Consider the following 23,192-nt stretch of genomic DNA (forward strand, 5'->3'; position numbering starts at 1 on the left):
CCACGGACGTTCCACTTACGAGCACGGCTCTTGGGCTCAACTGGCTTTGAAGTTAATAGATATGAGTCTCATTGAGGATAGCGAAACCAAGCTCACAGCGTAGCAAGTGCGAGCCTAAGCTAGCATGAACCTCATTGACATTCATGAGCGCAAGCGTCATTCAGTGAGCTAGCATAAGCCTCATTTACATTCGTAAGCGCAAGCGTCATTCAGTGAGCTAGCGTGAGCCTCATTGAAATTAGTGAGCGCAAGCATCATTCCGTGAGCTAGTGTGAGCCTCATTGAAATAGCGTGAAGCCAACAATAATGCATCTAGTTGATATGGGCCATGTGGCCAGCCATCCCCATAATGAGATGTACCGTCGCGTTATTTTCAAGCTGGGGCCAGTGCAGTGGTCTTGCAATCCGGTTTTCCTGAAAGCGAACCAATACTGTGAGGATTGATCTTACATGGCAGTCTGTGCACTCGCAAACTGCACCAGACTCACGCTACGATTGTGGTTCCCAGCTTATATTGAAGAGTACGTCCATCCTTCATAACCCCCTGTTGCATAAAGAAGCAAATATAAAATCTCAAATTTCCTCATCTCAGACTCTTTCAAGAATTTCAAAAGGGCAAGTTTCGAACTTTACACAAGCACAAAAATCGAGCTTTTGCTAAATTTTATCAAAATCATAAAAATTTCTCTCTCTCTCTTTGGGGAGGGAGAGAGAGAGAGAGAGAGAGAGAGAGAGAGAGAGAGAAAATATATTTGAGAAAGACTTTATTTGCAATCTCCTTCACATGTGCAATAAATTAATCTTATCACGCAACTGTTTCATCTATTTTTTATTTACTCTTTCCGGTAGCTCTTAGGTGCTTTTCTGACTTCAGTTTCTTGCGAGATTCTTCAGCTTTGTGAATCTTAAAGTTAAATTCAGCTCTTAGACAACCAGCTTCAATTATAGAATCCTGAACTACACGTGATGCTGCCGAAGAATCTTTCTTACAAATTTTCTGCAATTATTTCATTCATAATGGAAAATTATCGCATTAACACTGCATTCTCATGAGAGAATCAGGCACATCTTTGTAATCTTACAAAGACGAACATTATCATTTGCTGAAATTATGCCCATCCAGAATTCATATATGTATTTATTCCATCGGCAATGCTTCATTTAACAAAAGATAAACTGCACAAAAACATTCAAAAGTGCAAAATGGTTTCGAGGCACTCGTCACCTCTTCTTCGGCGCTGCTCCATTTCTTGCGACATGATGCAAGAAATTTTCTGTCCATCTTGTAGTATACAAGTGATGCGGTAAGTTTTTAGTTTTTAGGTTTTAATTTAGATTTCTCTCTTCCTAATTTATAGGTAATAAAAAGTCCTTGGAATGTACTTTTACATAAAATCACAAATAACAAATACTCAATTTACAATCTGAACTAACTTAGACTTAACGGTCTTGACCTTCGGATCACTCAGCAAACTGAAGGTAGAAGCAAAAAATATGTAGGAAAATCGTTATATACAAGAAGTTGCTGAAGCACCGACGATGTCTGTAGGACTTTTAGGCGAACAAAAATCTTGGCTCCATTATTGTTCTAAATAAAATTTAACGCAACCTGGGAATAAAGTTCTATTTCATTCAATAATGCTTAATTTCTCCTGCATACGTGTGGATGATGTAGCCTGAACTAAAATTTCTAATGCTGACTTCATTTATTCAAACAATTCTTCTTTTATTGAATGAGTATCAGTAACAGAATTAAGAAAAGTGTCTTTGTAAGATGAAGATCGGAGACCTTTGCTACAGCTTGAAGACCACACGTTGATAGGATAACATACTCCTTTATAGAAATGCACTTCCTTACTACTACCTTCTATACTCTGTCTTGATCTTTGCCTGAAGTCAATTACTCTCATTTCTACTAATATCCTGTGTCAACTTATTATTATTATTATTATTAATCATAATTATAATAATCTTTAATTTAATCCATGTACATTCATGTCCAAAATTATTGTCGCATGTCTATAAATATGTTGTTGTAGGAATATAATTTGATAACGAATTCGCCTGGTGTTTCTTATAATGTTAGTATGTGTATAATCGGCAAAAACATGTATGTGGCAAATTTCATGTCAAAAGAGCACTAAATAAGAACAATAAAACGAAAATAAAACTTTCTTTTCCATTTAGCAACATTTTGTTTTACTCATTCTAATTTTCGTATTTATAATTCTTTTCCTATGAAATTTATTACAAATATACATTTCCCGATTATACACACGGTATCAGTATTAAAAGTACCCTGCAAAATCATTATCAAATTATATTCTTACAAGATGACAGTTATAGATATGCGACAATCGTTTTGGACATAGGTATACCTCTCTTATACATGGAAATAATTAAAATACACAGAATTTTCGAGCCCACTCTTCGGAATTTAACACACTAATCTTTACCTAAGGATATACTACGAGGTCCAGGTTTCGCGACTGCAGTCCGAATTATTCCTTATATTAATTTGAATAATTGTAGTTTTCTCAACCTATAAATAGCTCTGACCGTGGATGACAGAGGCAATGAATGGACTACACAAGCTATAATTTCTCCCTTTTAACCTGTAGTCTGCTATTTTTGAATTATAGTAGCTCTCAATTGCCTACGACCTTCAGGTAACACAGGAAACTGTCTCTCTAGCACCAATGGAAGTCAAGGACCTGTGTGTCAAAAGCAGTGCGGTTGTTTAGCTACTCAAGGGTACTAACTCCTCCTATTATGCTGCACAGTACCAGAATACATACGATACAGAGAATTTGAAAAAGTGTATGAATCAAGCTGGAAATATAAACTGTTTTCAAATTATTTTTGTAGGATTCGCAGCAGTCCAGAATTCCGGGAAGATTGGGAACTTGAATTTAAGAAAGGTAAAAAACTTTTGGAAGTATTTGAGAATTCGAGAAAAAACGTTCGAGAAATCTATAATAACTCCTTTACTATGGATTTCTAAAATATGATTATTGTCGCGATGATTAAGCCAATAGGACATTCCACCTACACGCCGAATGGATCAGGTTCAATCCTCGATGGAGGCGGCACTTAATCTCGTATTATCCTCGTCCACAATTTGACTCAAGGGTAGCATATTAGATTAGGGTGACCAGATTCTGACAAGCAAAAAGTAGGACACTATATAATAGTATATAACAATTTACTGCGTCGGCAGTAGGCATTTTCTTATTTCATTTAACGTTAAGTTTATCATTCACTTTCGTTAGAAACAAAATCACTGAACAAAAATATTGAAGGAATTCAACACAACTCCAATTGTTTTGATGAATGACAAATGGTGGTTTATTTTTATGAACGTAGAGTGAAACCATGTAGGGCTTTAAAAAAAAAAAAAAATCGAATTTCGGAGCGTGGGATTATTTTAAAAAATGAGGCAAAATTTAGACTGGCACAAGGAAACTTCTACTTACCTTGTTAGCATCATTGTCGTATCTTGAAGTAGAACTCTTTCCTACGTTACCAGTATCTCAAGAAGCCCTTCCGTAAAAACAATGTATTGCAAAACAATGGTTTATTGCTTGTTCCTCTTTCGTAATCTTTCGAGGAGTGTTATAAAACACAGCGGTTCATCACTCAGGAAAAAAGTGCATGTGATTCAAAATGTGAATAAAGAATGAAACATTAAAATATTGCAAATAAGTTACTGTAAATCAGGACATTTCGCAGGACATTTCTCGATTTTCTAGGCGTCTTTGCAACACACAGGACAGCTACTTAAAAAAACAGTACTGTACTGCGAAAATCAGTACGTCTGGTCACTCTATATTAGATCGGTATCTGCGAACCTGAGGATTTGTAATAAACAAGTGTGGTAATAACTCCATCACTTCATTTACGTGCTGAGGTCAGCAAGGTATGCAGTCTTAGTTTAACAGCACCCTGATTAGCACTAAGGGAAGGATTAGCATTATAATTATACTTTTAATGTATAACTATCAGAATTTGATTTAATAATGATACAGACGAATTAAATTTTTATCTATCACAGTACAGAAAAAAAATCAATACATGAATACAAGCGGGGAAAAAATACATAAATTTCTAAAGAAAACAGAAAACTAAAAGCTTGAGCAGATTAGACAGCCTGTCTCTACTGAAACATTTTCGAAGGCAAATTGATCGTTAACAAAAATACAATTGCTACAGTTATATAATCTTTATATTAATATTCAAGCTTGAAACATCACAATTTACCAGATGTGATGCAATTAAACCAGAGAATTTAGTTTGTTTTGCTTAACACTTATACTATCTTCTTTAGTTAATTGCTAAAATACTTACTTTATTGCACTTTGCAATCATTGATTTCTGGGCCAGGAACACTTTCTCCGGAGGAATTTCAATACCCAAATCACCTCTAGCCACCATAATACCATCAGAAGCATCGATGATTTCATCTAGATTCCGGACTCCTTGATGATTTTCAATCTTAGAAATAATTAAAATATTCTTGCCTTCTTCACCTATTAAAGATATTTAAATCTTATAATATATGGGCTTCTGAATATATCAATTTACTCTAAAAGAAGTTAACACATTTTTTAATGAATATCATTGCTCTGTGATAAATTATTTTCTTTAAATAAAACATATGGCATAAATGACGCACCAAGTGAAATTTAAAACAATACATAATATTAAAACTTGAACATACGCAATACAAACAGCGCGATCTACCTAACAAAGAATCAAGGATTCCTGCAGCCACTAGCAGTTGATATATCCGACTGCTACGGGCACGAGTTTTTCGCACTAACAATTTGACAATTTCGCGTTTTGTCGCATTTTTCAAATAAAATTTCGCATTTTGTAGCCCTTGTGGAAAAGATATTCCCTGACATTTTTTACAATTGTTCCTTTTATTCATAGATCACTACAGGAATAAACCATTAATTATTTAAAAACAAAATATATTGAATATTTTACTTGACATTGTAAAATTCACTCATAGAAAATTATAATTTATATATATATATATATATATATATATATATATATATATATATATATATATATTAACCAAACTGAAGGAAGATCAGTAAACTTACTATGAGTAGGAAAGTTAAACATAAGTATTAAACATAAGTATACTTGGAAGAAAACCTCTCGCAATTGGCATTGCTTGTTGAAGCCACACATATGTAAGTGTATTTCAACGAACTTCAATCAATCATCACTTCGGAACTTTTGTCCATTCAAAACATTCAATACACTGCACTATCCAGACGAATCACTTGTCAAGAGTTCATAGGCCACTTTGAAAACTCCGAATACGGTACTTCATAATCAGATGCTTACATTTTTTAAATGAAGGCAAAGTTTTAAAAAACCTCCTTAACCCTTTGACGACTATTTTTTTTTTTTAATGTGCAGATTCTTTTATATGTACGACTCCTTTAATATGGTATATTCCTGACATCTGTACACAGTTTTGGAAACTAAACACAGTCTTCTGGTCACATCTGACTATGGGAGAACAAAATGAATTTTTTTTTTTTTAGAATTTTCTAAAAACAAATGTCTAATGATGTTTGACTTATTCGCATGGGACACATGTGTCCAGTTGGTAGTCAAAGGGTTAACTCAACCATGTCTGGTTCACTACTGCATGCAATTATAGAAGGATCAAACAGCTTTCCCAAAGCATCATAAATTCCTGTAGTTTGGGAGTCTTCTTTGAGAAGAAAGCTTTAAGAATTATCTTTCTGCACATTTTTTAAAGTCGCATTCAACACTAGCCCTCTTTTCACTTGGTAACAAACGTAAGTGTGTGCTTTAGTTTTTTTTTTTTTATTTTTTTTTATTTTTTTTTTTTTTAAGTTTTACCAAAGAGGCCTTGCAGAAAACCGCCCAATGGAATACTGAGTGTCAAGATGACTACAACAGATGTGCTACAGATGACTACAACAATTATCACTGACAAAACTTAACTGAGCCTTCAAAATAGCTTGTTGTCTTTCAAGTAACTTTTGAATGTTTTAGCTTGAGAATTTAGATCGTCGCAATTTTGAAAGGAACTGATCTAATGGTTCTAAGTATTTGTCTACATACGCAACAGTATGGAACCAACTACTCTACCTAGTTAGAACAGGCTCGGGAAACAACTCGAGTTCAATATCAGGATACTTCTCTTTAAGAAAAATTTGGTACTTGCTTTTGAGTTTCCTTGCGTTCAAAAATGCATTTATTACTTTGCACACAAACTTATTACGTTCTTTCAAGTGTTCTGCCAGATAACTCTAATCAAGCTCACTTTGTATGACTAACACTGTACTGCACATGAAGCATATGCGTTCCAATTATCACAGACAACGTGTCGAAGCACTTGCACATATAACTTGCACTGTCCGAGACAAAACAGAATAATTTCATACTCAATGCTGTAGCGTGCAGTGTGTCTACTATCACTTGAGAGCATGTGGTTGCATTAACTGTATCCAGAAAGGTAACACTAAGAAAGAAAGAAAGAGAAAGAAAGAAAGAAAAAAAACTTGTTCAAACAAGGTTCCTACTAATCTTGTGAAATCTATTTGCCTGACTTCTCCCTGACCTTTCATATGAAATTCCCTGACTTTCATGGGTGTCGGATGATGCTGATATATAAGTAAGGAATAAATAATGGTGAATATTTATATACGAGAACATTTGTTCTATAGAAACAAACACAGGGTAATAAATTTTGACCAACTTTATGTTTATCTGATTTCTTTTCTCTTTTTAATATCGTTGGGTGGTACTAATAACGTGCATAACATTAGTTTTCCCGAAATGTCAAAAATCGCCTTAAAATTCGTCCCTAACCCTTAGAAATCGGGTAATTTGTCGATTTTTTCCTCCATTTTTTGTTAAAGCGTAATAACTAAAAAACAATTTGCCCTAATACAACCGGTTATGCCTTGCTTTTTAAGCAAAGGAACAGGCTTTTAAATTGTGTAAGTTGATTTGCGATATTACGTGCGAAAGAAAATTTATTGAACAAATTGAGAAAATTCCTAATTTTCCTCAAAATTAAGTATTTTTTTTATTTCTGGAGTTGGCAACACTGTTTGTACAGTTAGTTCCTTGTTCCGAAGAGAAGGAAGGAAAATACCTTGAACCTGAACCTGAACCTCAAATCACATCAGATATTTTTTTGATCAGAAATTGATTCTGTAAGTTTTAAATTGATATTCACGAGACGACACAAAATGTTGGGGACAAAATTAGAAATTTGGTTATGAAATAAACTGGAACTTGACAAAGAAAAATGAAAAAGTTCATTTTTCATTTCCGTGTAATAGTTCCTAACCTCTATTTTCAACTAAAATATATTACATTTCTAACACTTTTCGTACGCAGAAGAAGTGAATATTAAATGGCTAGTCTATATGAGCCGCAGTTTTGGCCCGGTTTTTTTATCGAGAAATTTAGAGCTAATTGCTATCTTACGATATACTCCACTGAAGAAATTATGCAGAATTAACTTAGTCACTATGGAGAACGAACACAGCGTACCAAATAAAAAAAGTTAGCAAAAATATAACCACTTTCACTACAAGCACATAATGCAGAACATTTTTAAAAAGAGCACGCTTGCTTTTTCGCTTTTGCGAAGCTGATTTATCATCAGAAATCAATTTCAAAATGTAATCATCTCCCATCATCAAGGTGTCCAAGCTCCCTTGGTATCTTCTTTCCATTTGTTCAATGTCTTGATGAAAGAGTTCACCATGTTCTTCACTCACATCTGCTAAATTTGGACGGAAAAATCAAGATGGGAAAACAAAAAATGCAATTTCAACGACATTCTACAACCCAAATTGCGATATAGGTCAATCAAAGAATCTATTAACTCCCTGCAACTTTCGTTCCTACTTTTACCAAGAAAACCTTGCACTACTGTCCTAAAACTTCCCAAGCACTTCTTTCCTCCCGAGTCATTCTATTCTGAAGTTCTTCAGACTGAAGCATCACACGTATCTGTGGGCCAGTAAACACGCGAGCTGTGATTTTTAGCGTCAGTTAAGTGTGGAAACATTTGTCTTATGTAAAAAAGAGCTGCAGAATGTGGATCTAATGCTCTAACAAACTGTTTTACAAGTCCTAATTTTATGTGGAGTGGTGGCAGTAAGATTTTTTCACTTTCAACTAAAGGTTCATGTATGACATTGTGAGTGCCAGGAAGTAAAAGTTTCCTTTCTGGCCACACCTTGAGTGTATAATGAATGACGGTCAGTAGCTCTACTATCCCAAAGGCAAAGAAAACACGAATATTTGGTATAGCCACTCTGCAAACTTAGAAGAAAACCGATCTTAAAATCTCCACAAATATCTCATTTATATTTTTGGAACTCAATCTTTTCCAACAATAATTTCACGTTTTCGTAGTCTTCCTTCATGTGGACTGAGTGTGCAACTGGTACAGAAGGATTCACATTTCCATTGTGCAGAAGAACTGCCTTTAAACTTCTAGATGAACTGTCTATGAAAAGACGCCACTCCTCTGGTTGATGTGGGAAACCGATAGCTTCAAATAGAGCACTAAAGTCATCCAATTTTGAAGAATTGTGAAAAAGTCTCATGCCTTTTCCTAATATTTTGATATTTTACATGTTGGAAAGAAAAAATTCCACTCATTTAAACGTGGAGCAAGAAGTTCTGCCTTTGATTTGGGAAGATCTAAATCTCTTATTAAGTCATCAAGTTCTTGCTGATTAAGCACATATGGTTCCTTTTTCCTGGTTTCATGCGAAATACTAATATCAAGATCAGAAGATGCCTCTAGCTCTCCTTCCGATGACAATATCTCTGGTGGTTTGGGTACAGGAAATTCGTCACTGTGTGGAACTGGAACAATGGATGAAGGTAAACTGGGGTATTCTATTTTTCTCCTATTCTTTCTGTTTTTATAGTGTGTCACGTCAACTGAACAAAGTAGCAGTCATTATGGTGATTAGTAGGCTTTCTCCAAATTCGAGGAACAGCAAATGGCATACACTTTGTGGTTCCCGTAACCAACCTTCTAATGTAGGGCGGCAACTACCGCAACACATATGCGGAGCCCAATGTTTGTCTTGATCACCTACGGGCACTCGAAAGTAAGCTTCATATGCAACACAGAACTTTGTTCCAAGCACAATGTTATGTTTAAATTGTTTGGGGCTTATGTAATATCCACAAACATTTTACAACGCCTACTTGTAGACATTTTATCTTCCACACAGCACCTAGTGAAATTAAATCAAATGCCACTGATATAATATAGTTACCACTATAGTTACTCAATACTGTATACAGCTGGCTATCCAAGTGGAGTCATATAGAAATTTGCTAACATTACTTAAGTAAAAGTTAATATTTTTTGTAACAGTAACGGGAAAAATAAATTATATTTTTCTAGACAAATTCTCAAAATTAATACTGTATCCAAAATTTGTAATAATAGAACGCGTATGTTACGAAACGGAACTTGCTAATTAATCAATAAGAGTTTGTTCTGTGTTGCCATCTATGGACAGCTGAAGTAAAGGCTGAAATTCTCTTCCTCTAAAATGATGTTCTTGAACAAAGACGATTTTGTAAAATTTCTTCCAAACAATCGACATTTGAGGAAAACTAATACCAGATTCGTAATCAGCACGTCAAAATCATTCGGTAAATGTAAAAACATTAAGATAAACAATTTCTTGTTGAGTAGTGTAATCAACTGCTCATATATACATTCCACTTACCACCCATAAAAATCTGGGCAGCGTTCCATACTGTGATCATTAATGGTTGGCTAAGCTGAAATTGGTGTACAATTGCTGTTAGAAAAAATATATTTTATAAAATTTCCCTGATTTCCATTCTTCTTTCCTAAGTTTCCCTGACAAGTAGAAGCCCTGTCCAATGTTCCCTCCATTGTACGGGCCAAAACTACAAAGACAGCTCTTCCTTTGCGGTCAATGGTCTCATCTCACATTACGTGCCATTTTTTTCCTCACGAAGGGGCTCTCTGGCTAGCTAATTAAAACGGCTCCTCCCCATCCAGCTGCGATGGTGAAAGCTAATGCGCAACATGTTCTCTATAGCCGTATCCAAATCACCCAAAATGCATTGTTCATGCCACGTTCTACCGTTCCGTCAGCGGAAAACTGGCGTTTTTAAATTAATGAGAACTTATTTTTAAAATTTCGCGTTATATCGTGTATTATTAGAAATTTCGCACAAAGCTGACAATTCTTGCGTTTTATCGCGCAACGGAAACCAATGAAAATGCACATAAAATACCATAAAACGTCAAGAAACTGAAAAATACTTAATTCTGACGCATTTCGTTTTATCGCGCATTGCGAAAAATTCGTGCCTCTACCAATTGCTTTGATTGCTAATCCATATGGATAGCTTGTAACTTACTTGCATGAATGAATGAAATCATTTTCTTTTAGTGAATGAGCGAATGAAATAATTTTTCCATGATAATGCTCCAAGGCTAAGAGAGACTGTGACAACATGATGGATATTAATGGTGAGATGAAGTGGGGAAACAAAGGGAGAATCCCGAGAAAAACCACGCACATACGTATGTCACCAAATAGCACACACTGTGGGAGCTGGCATCGAACCAGGGGCTCACGCACCAGAGTTGTGCGTTCTACTACTGACCCACCGCGGCCCTAATGACATCATTAACTTCAGAAACATGGACTCTGTGTTTCTTCCTGGTCAAGTGTCTTAACACGTGTGTTTTCTGTGAGATCCCGCTAGAAATATTTGCCTTAGATACAAATCCTAGTATTGATTCGCATCTCAGTAAACTATAGATCCCATCTTATCAAAGCTCGGTATCGGAAAACACATTCAACTCCAAATAATACAGTGTACTTCAACAGTGTTTCCCTTACAAAACTGGTAAAAGAAGTTGTATAGATGGATATTTATTTATTCTGACGACTGTTCACAGAGAAGCAATCAAGCAATTCACGCAGATAACCACTCTGCGCAGTTAGAATAAGCGAGCTGATGAAAGATCACGTGAATTTTATTACTATATATTTGTTTTTCTGGACATATAATATTCTAGTTAATGTTTATGAGCCAAAATACTCATTGGTTATCTATTAATATTTAAAAAGCTTGGAACTTACCTAATATCTTACGAATTTCGTGAACACCTGCAGCATTTCTTATGAAAGACGCGAAGACCATATCGACTCCTTGCTCCACTCCGAACCTCAAATCAGATGTATCTTTCTCAGACACTGCAGGAAGATCAACCGGAACTCCTGGAAGGTTTACGCCTTTCCTGCTGCCCAACAAACCTCCGTTCTCTATCTCACAGATTAAGAAGTTGCTACCTGTGCAAAGAAAGAGTAACATCTAAGAACTTATATTCCATGATCTCGAGTGAATGATTGGATAATGAATAAACTCCCATACTTACTACATACATTTGCAAGGAAAACATTCAATTTAATAGTTACAAACACTATACATTGTTTTATTAAAAATTCCTATCTCGCCATTCCCACAGCTGGTTCTCACCATTTCTAACAGTCTTATAAGGGAACAAAATATTATTTATTTGTTAAAGGTACAAAGTTTGAATGTCACATTTAAATTCAATTTAATCGAAAGCACATTTTGAATCTTCGCGAATAAATAAAGTATGCACAAAAGTATAAAAATACAAAAATGTATTAGCACCAGGGTGGAAAAAAATCATGATTTTTTTAATAAAAATCATTTTTGTTGATTTTTTTGATTTAAATCGATTTTTTTGATTTAAATCAAATCTTTCTCCTCGTATAATACAAGTCGCGAACTGGAGAAAAAACATTAGGAATTAATATTAAATGACAATTATGCCATTTAAGTGAAAGTATTTTGGTTTAATTTCGGATTAATCCTCAATCGTTAACCTATTTCAATCCGAAACAATATTTCTTAAGCATTAAGGAAAAAACGTACAGCAACGTTTATCAACATAACACTTTTCTTTTCACGAAAGTTCCTGATATTTGGCAGGAGTATATTTTTTAAAACATCGAAACTATCCAGCGGCACGAAATACATGTAAAGTACATAAATTTCGCCCAAAATTAACTGTATAGTTCTATGGCCTATGGAACCCGGAGGTTCAATGCCGCGTTCACGGAAACGCTCCACTGACTTCTATCCTTAGCCAACTGGATCCAGTTTCTATTTTGTATTCCTATTTCTGCTGGATTCATCTTAATATTGTCATCCCATCTGCGCCTAGATCTTTCTCATGGTAGTTTTCCGATTGGTCTTCCAGTTAAGAATTTGAAAGTGTTCCTCTTTTCTTCCATCCTGGCTACATGACCTGCCCACCTGAGTCTCCTAGACTTGATGACTCTAGCAATGTTTGATAAACCGTAAAAATTAAGTAATTCCTCGTTATGAAGTTTCCCCCATTCCCGCTTCTCTTGGGTCTGAATATTCGTCTGAATGTCGTCAGGATCTTGTTCTCAAATACTTTCAGTCTACGTTCTTCCCTCATAGTAAGCGACCATGTTTCACAACCATACAGAAGCAGGGTGTCCACCAGTCAGGGAAAGTCAGGGAATTTGCAGGGTCAGGGAAAATGTCAGGGAATTTCATTGTGTATCAGGAAAAAATCTTTCCCAGGCTGTGAGGGGTGAAGAAATGCCACTAAAATAGTCATAAATTACAGGTAAATGAATTGGTTCGTTTGTACGTCTGTACAATATTGTATAAGCATATAAACAATGGTGAAAACTTACAGTTCACTTTAAATATAAGTTGGGGGCGCGGTGGCTCACTGGTAGAGCGTTCACCTCTGGTGCTTGGGTTCCCTGGTTCGATCCCAGCTTGCACCGTGTGAACTTTGTGGTGGACAAACACCGTGGTCGTGGGTTTTCTCGGGGTTCTCCCGTTTCCTCCCGCTTTCTTCATTTCATTCATTACTCATCATCACCGTCTTCTTTAGCCTAACGCATAATCGTAGGACGTAAAACTGAAAGATTTTTTTTTCATGATTTAAATATAAGTTACTTTTCATGAGTTACTAAGAAAAAAAGAATGACAGAGTCAGGGAAAATTATAATTTTGTCAGGGAAACTCAGGGAATTTGATTATGCTTCCTTCTAGACACCCTGAGAACAACAAGTATATATATTTTAATCTTCAAATTCCTGGACAGAATTCGTGACGACAAGAGATTTTGAACTGAATAATAACATGAATTCTCTGCTTTTAGTCGACATTTAATTTCTTTGTAGATATCGTTTTCGTCTGTTTCAAATATTGATCCTAGATATTTGAAAGAATCCACTTTATCAAAAGTATTATTCGATATTTTAACACATCCAAAATTTGCCGTATTACGATCCCGAGGAACTTCGTTCTATGTATTTAGTACATAAATTTCGCCTAAAGTTTTATTTATTTATTTATTGTTTCGGAAAGGGGATCGGGCCCCTCTAAATACGCCCCTATTATCTGGAAACAAACAAATAGACGTGGACATAAAAGAATTTTTGTCTTAAATGTCGATGGTGATTTCTCCGTTGGAATAGTTAACGATTTAAAAACCCTATGTTACGAAGAGAAGAAAGCAGGATTCTCCCGTTACCCGTTCAAAACGGGATTTTCCCTAATCATCCTCTGCATGATACTCGTTTTCATACTGTGTTGTACATACATTGGAGCAGTGGCGTATTTAGGAGGGGGGCTTCCGGGCTTAAGCCCCCCCTCCGAAATCTAATTTACTATAGTAAAGTATATGAAATATCTTGCAGAATATTCACATTTTCAGGCAAAGCCCCCCCAAAAGTTAGCAAAGCCCCTCCCGAAACAAAATCGTAAATATGCCACTGCATTGGAGTCTCATTGTATTATGAATATTATCTTCCATAATCGTAATAACAGAACAGAAACGGGGTTTTACTTATTTTCACTTTAAATTAATTTATTTCGAAATTTGATTTAAATCAACGATTTTTATTTAAAAAATCAAGTGATTTAAATCTTGATTAAAATCGTGATTTAAATCCGACTGATTTAAATCAATCCACCCTGATTAGCACCTTTTCTATTTAATCATATTTGAAGTGGTTACTCTAAAATGAAATAATAAAATACCTGCAAGACAAATAAGTAAAGCCTGGAATTAATGGCAAAATGCCGTAAGTGCCATTATTGCAATTTTCATGATATTTTCAGAAAAAGTGCAATGTCACAATTTAGAAGCAATTTGTTGCCACTGTCATAGGTTTTCTCTTCTACTACTTTTTATTTACTCATGAATGACAGCATACCACAGATCTGAGTCACTCTTATCTGGCCAAGCAATCTCAGTGTCTGATAACTGGTCTATTCCCGTTGGAATGTGACAAGTGGAGGGGCGGGGACGCTAGTGCGTATTCAGTTCTTGGAATTTTGAAGCAGTGTTCGGTTCTTGGAATGACAAACGAAGATGCTTACTTTCAAGAAGCATCCCAACTTTTATAGATGTAGGCGGTGGTATCAAATTTCGAGACCAGTTCTCTGACACTCCAATAAATGGCAGCATAAGGCCACACATGTACAGTAACTGAGCAAAGAGCGAACTTAAATTGTGTATGAAACTCGATAAATATGGCACGAAGTTTACGGCTATGCTCCCATGTCAAACGAGTGTTCTGAGTGGCACCTACACAAGAGCGGAAGAACGTCACTGGAAGACGATGAGAGATCAGGAAGACATTCAACGGCTTAACACCTGAAAATGTCCAAACTATTTGGCGACAAGTACTTGACGATTGTAGAAGAATATCCACAACATAGCATCCATTATCATACGGAAAGATGTCATATGGAAAGTACAATCAAATCTCAGGTGTGATTTGAACATGCGCTGCGAAGCTACCAAATTCATCCCCATGAGTTTGACCCATGAGCAGAAGAAACATCGCGTCGAAGTCTCGCAAGAACTCTGTTGGCATGCCATTAATAACCTGTCCTTCATGTCGAGTATCATTAGGATTAGATTTCTGGGCTTTAGGCATCTATGGCCATGTTAGATCGTCACGTAGGAGGGATGACGTCACTCGGCGATCACACTGCCCAGGAAATTGGACAGGAAGAAAGAAATAGAGACGGAAAGAGCCTGGGATCATTACGTGATGTATCATCCCGGCATTTGCCTAGTATGAATGAAGAAAATTCAAGAGAACCTCACTCAAGATGGCTGGCCTTACTCACCGAGAATCAAACCCGAAACCGTTCGCACCAAAGTTGGCAGCGTGAGAATTACCGGGGACGAGACCTTGGTGTATATGTATTATCCTGAGACGAAGTAACTATCTTCTCAGTGGAAGACACCATCTTACGATCGAAAAAGACAAGGCAGATCCACAGTTCAACCACCTGCATCCTCATAGTCTTTTCCGACATTCGCAGCATTTTGCACCGACATGAGTCTTGCAAGACATAACACGATCTCATCTCCGCACGCGTCGTACACTCCAGATTTGGTTTCTGTGGACTTCGCGATCTTTTGGTTGAAATTCCAGCTTAAAGGTCATTGTTTGGACACCACTAAGGAGATCCAGTGCGAACTGCAGAAGGTACTTGACACGCTTCGAGAAGCGGATTTTTCGGACACATTCCAGAATGGCAATGACGCTGTTGCTGTGCAAGCGGATTTTTCGGACACATTCCAGAATGGCAATGACGCTGTTGCTGTGCAAGGGGATACAAAGGTAACAGTGTGTACACGCAAATAAAGTCTCTTGTCAACAGAGCTCGTCTCGAAACTTTTCAATCCAACCTCACAGAAAACTGTTAAATTATATACGAACAGATCTATCATTACAAACAAATATTATGCAACAAATAAAATATTATCCGAATACACAAGGAAAAATAAAACTTAAATTCTACACTATGTGATGCCATTAGGTTACTATAGAAACATGCATACACTGGCCTGAAACGAGGAAGAATAACAGCCCCATTCATAGTAACCCCTACTAGACTTGGATTAACGATCTTGAAAATCGAACTTAGAAAGCTGACCGTGTAATATTCTTATCCCAAAACTGCCCACACCATTATTTCTCTCAGTAAGTAGGATCAGGATTGGCAAAAACCATGTTTTTTTTTTTTTGGTTTTGTTTTGTTTTGTTTTGTTTTGTTTAAATAATTTGTTTTATGTATTTATATCACATATCGACAGAAAAAAGTCTGTTTTGCCTTGGTGTTATTATGCAACACCGGGTTATGCTGGAAGGGGTCACATAAGCTTAAAGCGGAATCAAAACCGCTTTTCAGCTTAATCCGAGAGAAACTGTCCTCTATTTGAACTCGAAACCGGGACTAATTGGCCACAAATGCGATGAGTCTGCCGATTCACTCACGAAGGACTCCTGATAAAAATACGTTGTACTGGTCTTTACATACTTGTTAATATAATTGTAAAGAGTCATTTCAGAAGGACAAAAAGATAAACAGTTGAAACAAGTGAAACCATTATACAGAATTATATATGGATAGAGATACGATTTTGTGGTAAATAAAAGTTCGTAATTTCGTTATAAAAAATATGCGTAAAGCAGGATAAAATTGTTGAATAAAAATTCAATGTAAGAACACTATTTTCCTTGGCAGTTACAGTTAGTTACCTTTTATTCCACCTTAATTTCCACTCATCAACCATGACGAGCTCATGCATGACTATATTAAACAATATTTGAGTTTTTAAAAATAATACTGACCATCCTCATTGAATAGAAATATCATTTAAACAAAAAAACCACGCACACAGAGAATATTAATAGAAAAAAATAACTTTAGTGTTCAGTTTACTTATGCAAATAACACGTAAGCATTGTTTCAAGGTTTTCTGGTGTTAAATTTGTTCTTTTCTCAGTAACACAAAACAACAACTTCTTTTTGTGATTTTCGCTTTCATTCTGCTTCACACACGAATCGCGTTGTTTCCAGGTTCGTCTAATATTACAAAATTTACACAACAACTTTTTGATGTGCATCAAAAACGTAGTAACCATGATCTTTCAAATTCTTGTGCTCTATCGAGACATGTGATTTTCAGCATTGTACCGGTTGCTTTGCCGTTCAGAAATACACGAGGCAAATCTGGGACCACACTCGTTGCAGCCAAGAAAACAAACTGAGGGAGGGCTTGCGCCAGACATCCGACAGTCCCATATTTCATTGTGGTACACAAATGACGAATTAGTAGCGTTTACTCATGGTCAAGTATACATAAGGGAGAAATAATGGTAATGAATAAATCGTAAAATCATTAAAAAACTGTCACTTACGCGTAAATTTCGTGGAATATCGAGACTTGTTGCAAATTTCGCTAATTCTACAGAATTTCACGTTTAATCGCGATCGTTATATGGCCTAACAAATAGTGAAAAATACATTTTAGGTACACGCGTTTTCGCGTGTCACCAAAAAATCGTGTCTCTACATACGGGCAATTTCAAAATACCGCAACAGTACAGAAGAACTAATTTAGTCCAAGTTAGTTCACTACGACTTTTATTAGTCCAAGTTAAAGAAGTACAACGACTTAATTTGCATGTCAGTAAGAAAAGTGAATAAAGATTTGAATTATTTGAGTCCACTTTGGCTCTGACCCATTTGTACATAAGTAGATACCAAAGATATTTCTGATTTCAATAAATGCTTCTCGTAGGGTTTGTATGACTCCCTCACAAAAAAAATCGATGTATTTTATCAATAATAAACATCATTAAAACGAAACAATATTTAGAATTTTTCTTTGATTGCAATTGCATAAACTACGAAACATTCATAAACTTATAAAAAAACAAAAGTTGCTTTTGTAGTATAATCTCTGAGCAATGAATGGGGAATTTAGGTCTGAATATGATACGAATAATATATAGGAATGAAACATGATAATCCACAAATGTGTGTTCAAGCTTTTACGAACACTTACACTTTTACGAACATTTTTCGTTTTTTGGTTTAAACTTATTTGTTGTTGATGTCGTTGAAAAAAACACCTAGTTTAAACCATGATTTAAACCACCTTAGTTTAAACCAGCCAACCCTGAGAAGGATAGTATGAAAACTAATAAAATGCACAAAAAATATGAAAAGTCTTCCCAACTACAAGCAGTTGAGAATGTTCCACGAGCACTGCCAGAACGATCTTAAAAAGAATGGAGAGATGGAGATGGAAGGATAACTGTGATTGTTCCAACATGTAAATCTTTTTATCCACACCATCTCCTGTTTCTCACAAAAAAATTGCAAAATATCATTTCTCTATGACTTACACAGTTCCCGAGAAAAGGCTCCTCAAATTCCCCGAAATTAGAACTTTTTTCAGCTAATATCTGGGGAACGGTGGCCAGTTTGTCAGTAGCCACCGGTTACTATTTGGTATCAAAATGTTCATCCTCCTCTTAGGTATTTGTCAGCACCAATATGATCTCTCCATGACTTACGGTTCCCGAGATATGGATCCTTAAATCTTCCGAAATCGGAACTATTTTTTGGCTAATATGTCGGGAATGGTAAGTCATAAAAAGATGATGTTGGTATTGATCAATACGTAAGAGCATGGTAAACATTTTGGTACAATATTCACTGGTGGTCACCGATTACTATTTGGTACCAAAATGTTCACCATCCTCTCGTAGGTATTGATCAACACCAACTACATCTCTCTATGATTTATGGTTCCAGAGATATGGATTCTTAAATCTCCGGAAATCGGCCATTCTTTGACCAATATCTCGGGAACGGTAAGAGTGACGCGAAAAATTCCAGCACTTTCTCTGATAGTTTTTGATGCTCTATCGAATGGAGGGCTCAAAATTAAAAAAAAAAAAAAAAAAAAAAAAAAAAAAAAAAAAAAAAAAAAAAAAAAAAAAAAAAAGCAAATAAACAGACACAGATATAGAGAATTTAGTAACGGACTTTTTAAGTTCGTTGAAAATATCTTAGGTACACATATAGTCTAAAAATACGCCATGGGACCGGGACTCGTATCATGCCGATGCATTAACCACTACGTTACCCAGTTGCTCTAGTCGTGCATGTTTTCACTCTGTGTATCATTGAATTCACATTTAGAGAGAAATTTGTGTTAAAAATCGATTGTTTCTTCTATTTATCAATATAAAATATCTCAGATAGTTAGCTGATAATGAATTCGAGTGCCTATAAATAATTATAGTATAACGAAGTTCTATATCCATTTAAGTAAGATTTATCTTCAGCACTACCTAAATTACGACTACAGAAGGAAAGTAGAAAATCCAGTCATGTTACACAATAGAATACACAGAAGTCTATCCGAACACTATAAAAAACATTTACTAAATGTACACAAGTTCCTTTGTTTGGGAACTTAAAGTCCTTCAATTTTACCTTATTCCTCTAACGTGGCTTTCAAACTATCCTTTGGAACTAACAAGGAGAAGGCAGACTTTGGTAAGTGAACTTCGGGGCCATTTTTTGTGTGTTGGTAGTGCACATTAAAAGAATTAATATTGCAAACTGGGAGAGCGCAATGGCCAAAATTAGCGGAGAAAAACCGTCTTAAAGTTTTCTACTCGATGTATATATTGTACGACGAACACATTTACGAAGTGTCCGCGTGGCAAAGTGAGAAAAGTCTTTGACTCATGAGTAAAGGGTTTCGAGTTCAATTCCTGTTCGAATCACTTTTTTTTTTTTTTTTTTTTTTGCTTCAACCAATAAAATACCGGTAACCATTTGAAACTATAAGTAAAATATTAATTCACTATATGTTTATAATGAATAAAATAATAGAAATTTCCAAATCACTTGTAAAATATTTCAATGTTCCATGTTAACTACAGTATTAAGAAAATTTTAATATTCCGTAAATATTATTGTTACTGCAGTCGTTGTGTAAAAAATGTTCTTGACGCTTCGTGTCTACATCTGTAGACAGTGTGCGAATTACAAGGGGAATGAGGAGGAAATCTCCTTTGGTTATAGCAACATTCAGTATTAGTAAATGAAATGAAATGAAATGAAATCTTTAAGTTTAACGTCCCACGGTTATGCCGGTTAGGCTAAAGGAGACGGTGAGGATGAGAGATGAGTGAAATGGTGGAATGAAGAAAGTGGGAGGAAACGGGAGAACCTCGAGAAAACCCACGAGCACGGTGTTTGTCCACCACAAAGTCCACACGGCGCGAGCTGGGATCGAACCAGGGACCCCAAGCACCGGAGGTGAACGCTCTACCACTGAGCCACCGCGTCCCCTGTATTAGTAAAGGGGATTTCCCCCTCAACTCCTTTGTAATTCACAAACTGTCAACACATATAAACATAAAGCGTCAAGAACATTTATTACACAACGACTGTCGTAATCAGTGGCGTATTTAAGGGAGGCGCTTCCGGGCTTAATACTCCCCTTTCGAAAGGTTATTTACTATAAAAAGTAAATGAAATATCTTGGAGAAATTTCGTATTTCCAAGACTAAAGTTGGCAAAGCCCCCCCGAAATAAAATCGTAAATACGCCACTGGTCTTAACCATAATATAACTCGTAATATCAGAATATTTACGGAATAGATTAAATTTTGTTTGCCAGTTATGATGGAACATTGAAAGATTTTACAAGTGATTTGAAAATTTCTATTGTTTTATTTATTATAAACATACGGTGAATTAATATTTTACTTGTAGTTACAAATGCATACTTTATTGGTTGAAGCAAAACAAAAAAAAAAAAACACAAAAAAAAAGTGACTCGAACCCGAGACACTTTACACATAAGTTACAGATTTTACTCACTTTGCCACACAGTCACTTGGTAAATTCGTGCGTTGTACGATATATGCGGCCAGTAGAAAACTTCAAGACGGTTTTTCTCCGTTATTTCTGACCATTGCGCTCTCCCAGTTTGTAATATTAACTCTCTAAATGTGCACTACCACCTCGAAAAAAATGGCCCCGAAGTTCACTTACTAAACTCTGCCTTCTCCTTGTAAGTATAATACTTTATAAGCAACTTCGCAAATACAAATTTAAAATTTTGACATACTTCGTATATTGAGAAATTGGAAATATTAGTAATGAAACATTTCCATTTACGAGTCAAAATCTATTTAGTTTTCAATCAATGATTTTCAGGAATATACTATATTTTATTATTAGGAATGAATAAACAGTATCCTGGTTTACCCAGTGCTTTAGTTGAAGTTGGAGCTCATCTTTATTATAGGGATGAAAAAAAAAAAAAAAAAAAAAAAAAGAAAAGAAATTCACGCTCCCATCGAACTAAAGCATGGGTCTTTTAACTATGATTCCAAATCTGATACTCTACTGAAATTACGACTACAAAAGAAGGGTAGAAAACCCTACACATAAGCTTACCAATTTCCTGGACAATTAGGGAGATAAGTCCATCATCAACGAAGACTCTGTTGCCCACAGAAACTACTTTCGTGATATTCACATAGTCTACATACAGCACATCCTTAGAACCTTTCTCAAAGTATTCCTTATCTGTTATAAGCTTTATTTTATCTCCCTTGACTAACTCAATTTCTGCTGAAGCTCCCTGTAACAAGGAAACAAACATCAAGAATTAGTTTTGTACAGTCACTGAAAACACCTACAAACGAACTACAAAATTATCAAAATAAGAGGCGGGTTTCTGCCTTCTCTTATTCTTTATTGTAAGCTTTTATAACACGATCTCCTACAGATTAGATATTTAACAGGAAAAAAAAAAAAAAAAAACTTTTTAAACAACTGCATAATCCTTGTTGCTGATTTTGAGTTTAGCGGCCCTTTCAGCACCGAAGGTACATGAGAGTGGACTTACAGTTTATCATGGAATCCAAACCACATGCGCTCCCACCGCAAAATGGAATCCGGAACTTCGGCAACGAATGTGACGCAGAATAATTTTCTGGCCACCTATCTCTTTTTAAATGATCAGTAGTGCACTTTCATCCATAGAGAGAATTAAACAAAAGCATATTTTGCATAACATTCACGCCTTTATTATTTTAATAGTAGTATTAAATTGTCGCTATTTCCAAAATAAAGCTTTAATTAAAAAAACAAAAAAAAAAAAAAAAAATACGTACTACCAACTAGTAATGTAACAAAAAATCCGTTGAAGTTTTATTTTCAATGAAAAACGAGGTTTTTTTTCAGGTTTTCTTCGATTTTCTTTAGTACAGTAATTCCTTTGCTTCTTATCAAATAATGCTTAGCTTATACACTATTTGAAGGTTATTTGGCCGAGTAGGAATGACTATGTCCTAACTGTATCATTCACAGACAGGGAAACCTGCCTAACCGTCGGTTTCTCTGAAAAGTGACCAATGTAAACAAGTGGCCAACATAGAAAATAAACGTATTTTGAACCAAAATATATTATAGACTGTAGTGCAATAGCTTTTAGTGAAGTAACTAATTATCCACGTACAGCGGACTATCATTAATTCGAATTTGGGTAATTCAAAACGTTAGATAATTTGAATAAAAGTTTATTCTCCTTGATAACTGAATTGAAAGCAATGGTAAAACTTGTAGATAAATCGAAATTTTGAACTTCCCATTTGGGTAGTTCGAAGTAATACAATATAAGAACTTTTAGTATAGGGCATATTGCAAACAGAAGAATGCAGCTTCAACTGGTTTTCAGCTATACAGAGCTGTAGGAAGTACAGAGGTTGTTCAGTCTACATTTGGCCAATTTCGACTTACCTAAAAATTTAGAAGAATCCATGGCGCCAGGTCCATAAGTGCTCGATGTGTTTCCCTTGGTTCCTAACAATAGCCCGACAGCGTAATTTCCACTGTAATAGGCTTCTCTGAAGAACTGGGAGGGGAATCTTGTCCCATTCCCTTTGCACAGATTTCCAAAGTCCTTCCACAGTTGTCACACGCCGTTTTCCCAAAGCCTGCTTCAGCAATCCAAATCCACAATAGTCTATAGGACTTGCATCTGGACATTTAACAGATACCTCATTGAAAGGTATCACCTGTATACCACTTGCCTCCTCCATCTCCCTGTAGAATGCGAGGGACGATCGTGAGGTATGTGATGAGGCTTTGTCCATGAGAATGCGCACCAGATTGGCGTCATTTCCGTACATTGTTAGAATCTCATGTTCGTAGATCGGCCGCATGATCTG

General features: G+C 35.8%; 1 protein-coding gene across 4 annotated transcripts in view; it reads right to left on the bottom strand.

The window, feature by feature from the left end:
- Window positions 1-23,192, bottom strand: part of LOC145678547 (pyruvate kinase-like) — a 145,751-nt gene that overhangs the window by 22,788 nt on the left and 99,771 nt on the right. For all 4 annotated transcript variants that reach the window (XM_081748830.1, XM_081748829.1, XM_081748828.1 and 1 more), the window contains 3 exons: window positions 21,415-21,601; window positions 11,175-11,384; window positions 4,348-4,529 (listed from right to left, as the gene is read on the bottom strand). In XM_081748830.1, the coding sequence (XP_081604956.1) occupies window positions 4,348-4,529; window positions 11,175-11,384; window positions 21,415-21,601 (579 nt within the window). The remainder of the gene's footprint in view (window positions 1-4,347; window positions 4,530-11,174; window positions 11,385-21,414; window positions 21,602-23,192) is intronic.

This window comes from Thermobia domestica, chromosome 2 (genome assembly GCF_964235325.1).
Source record: "Thermobia domestica chromosome 2, izTheDome1.hap1.1, whole genome shotgun sequence".
NCBI lineage: Eukaryota > Metazoa > Arthropoda > Insecta > Zygentoma > Lepismatidae > Thermobia > Thermobia domestica.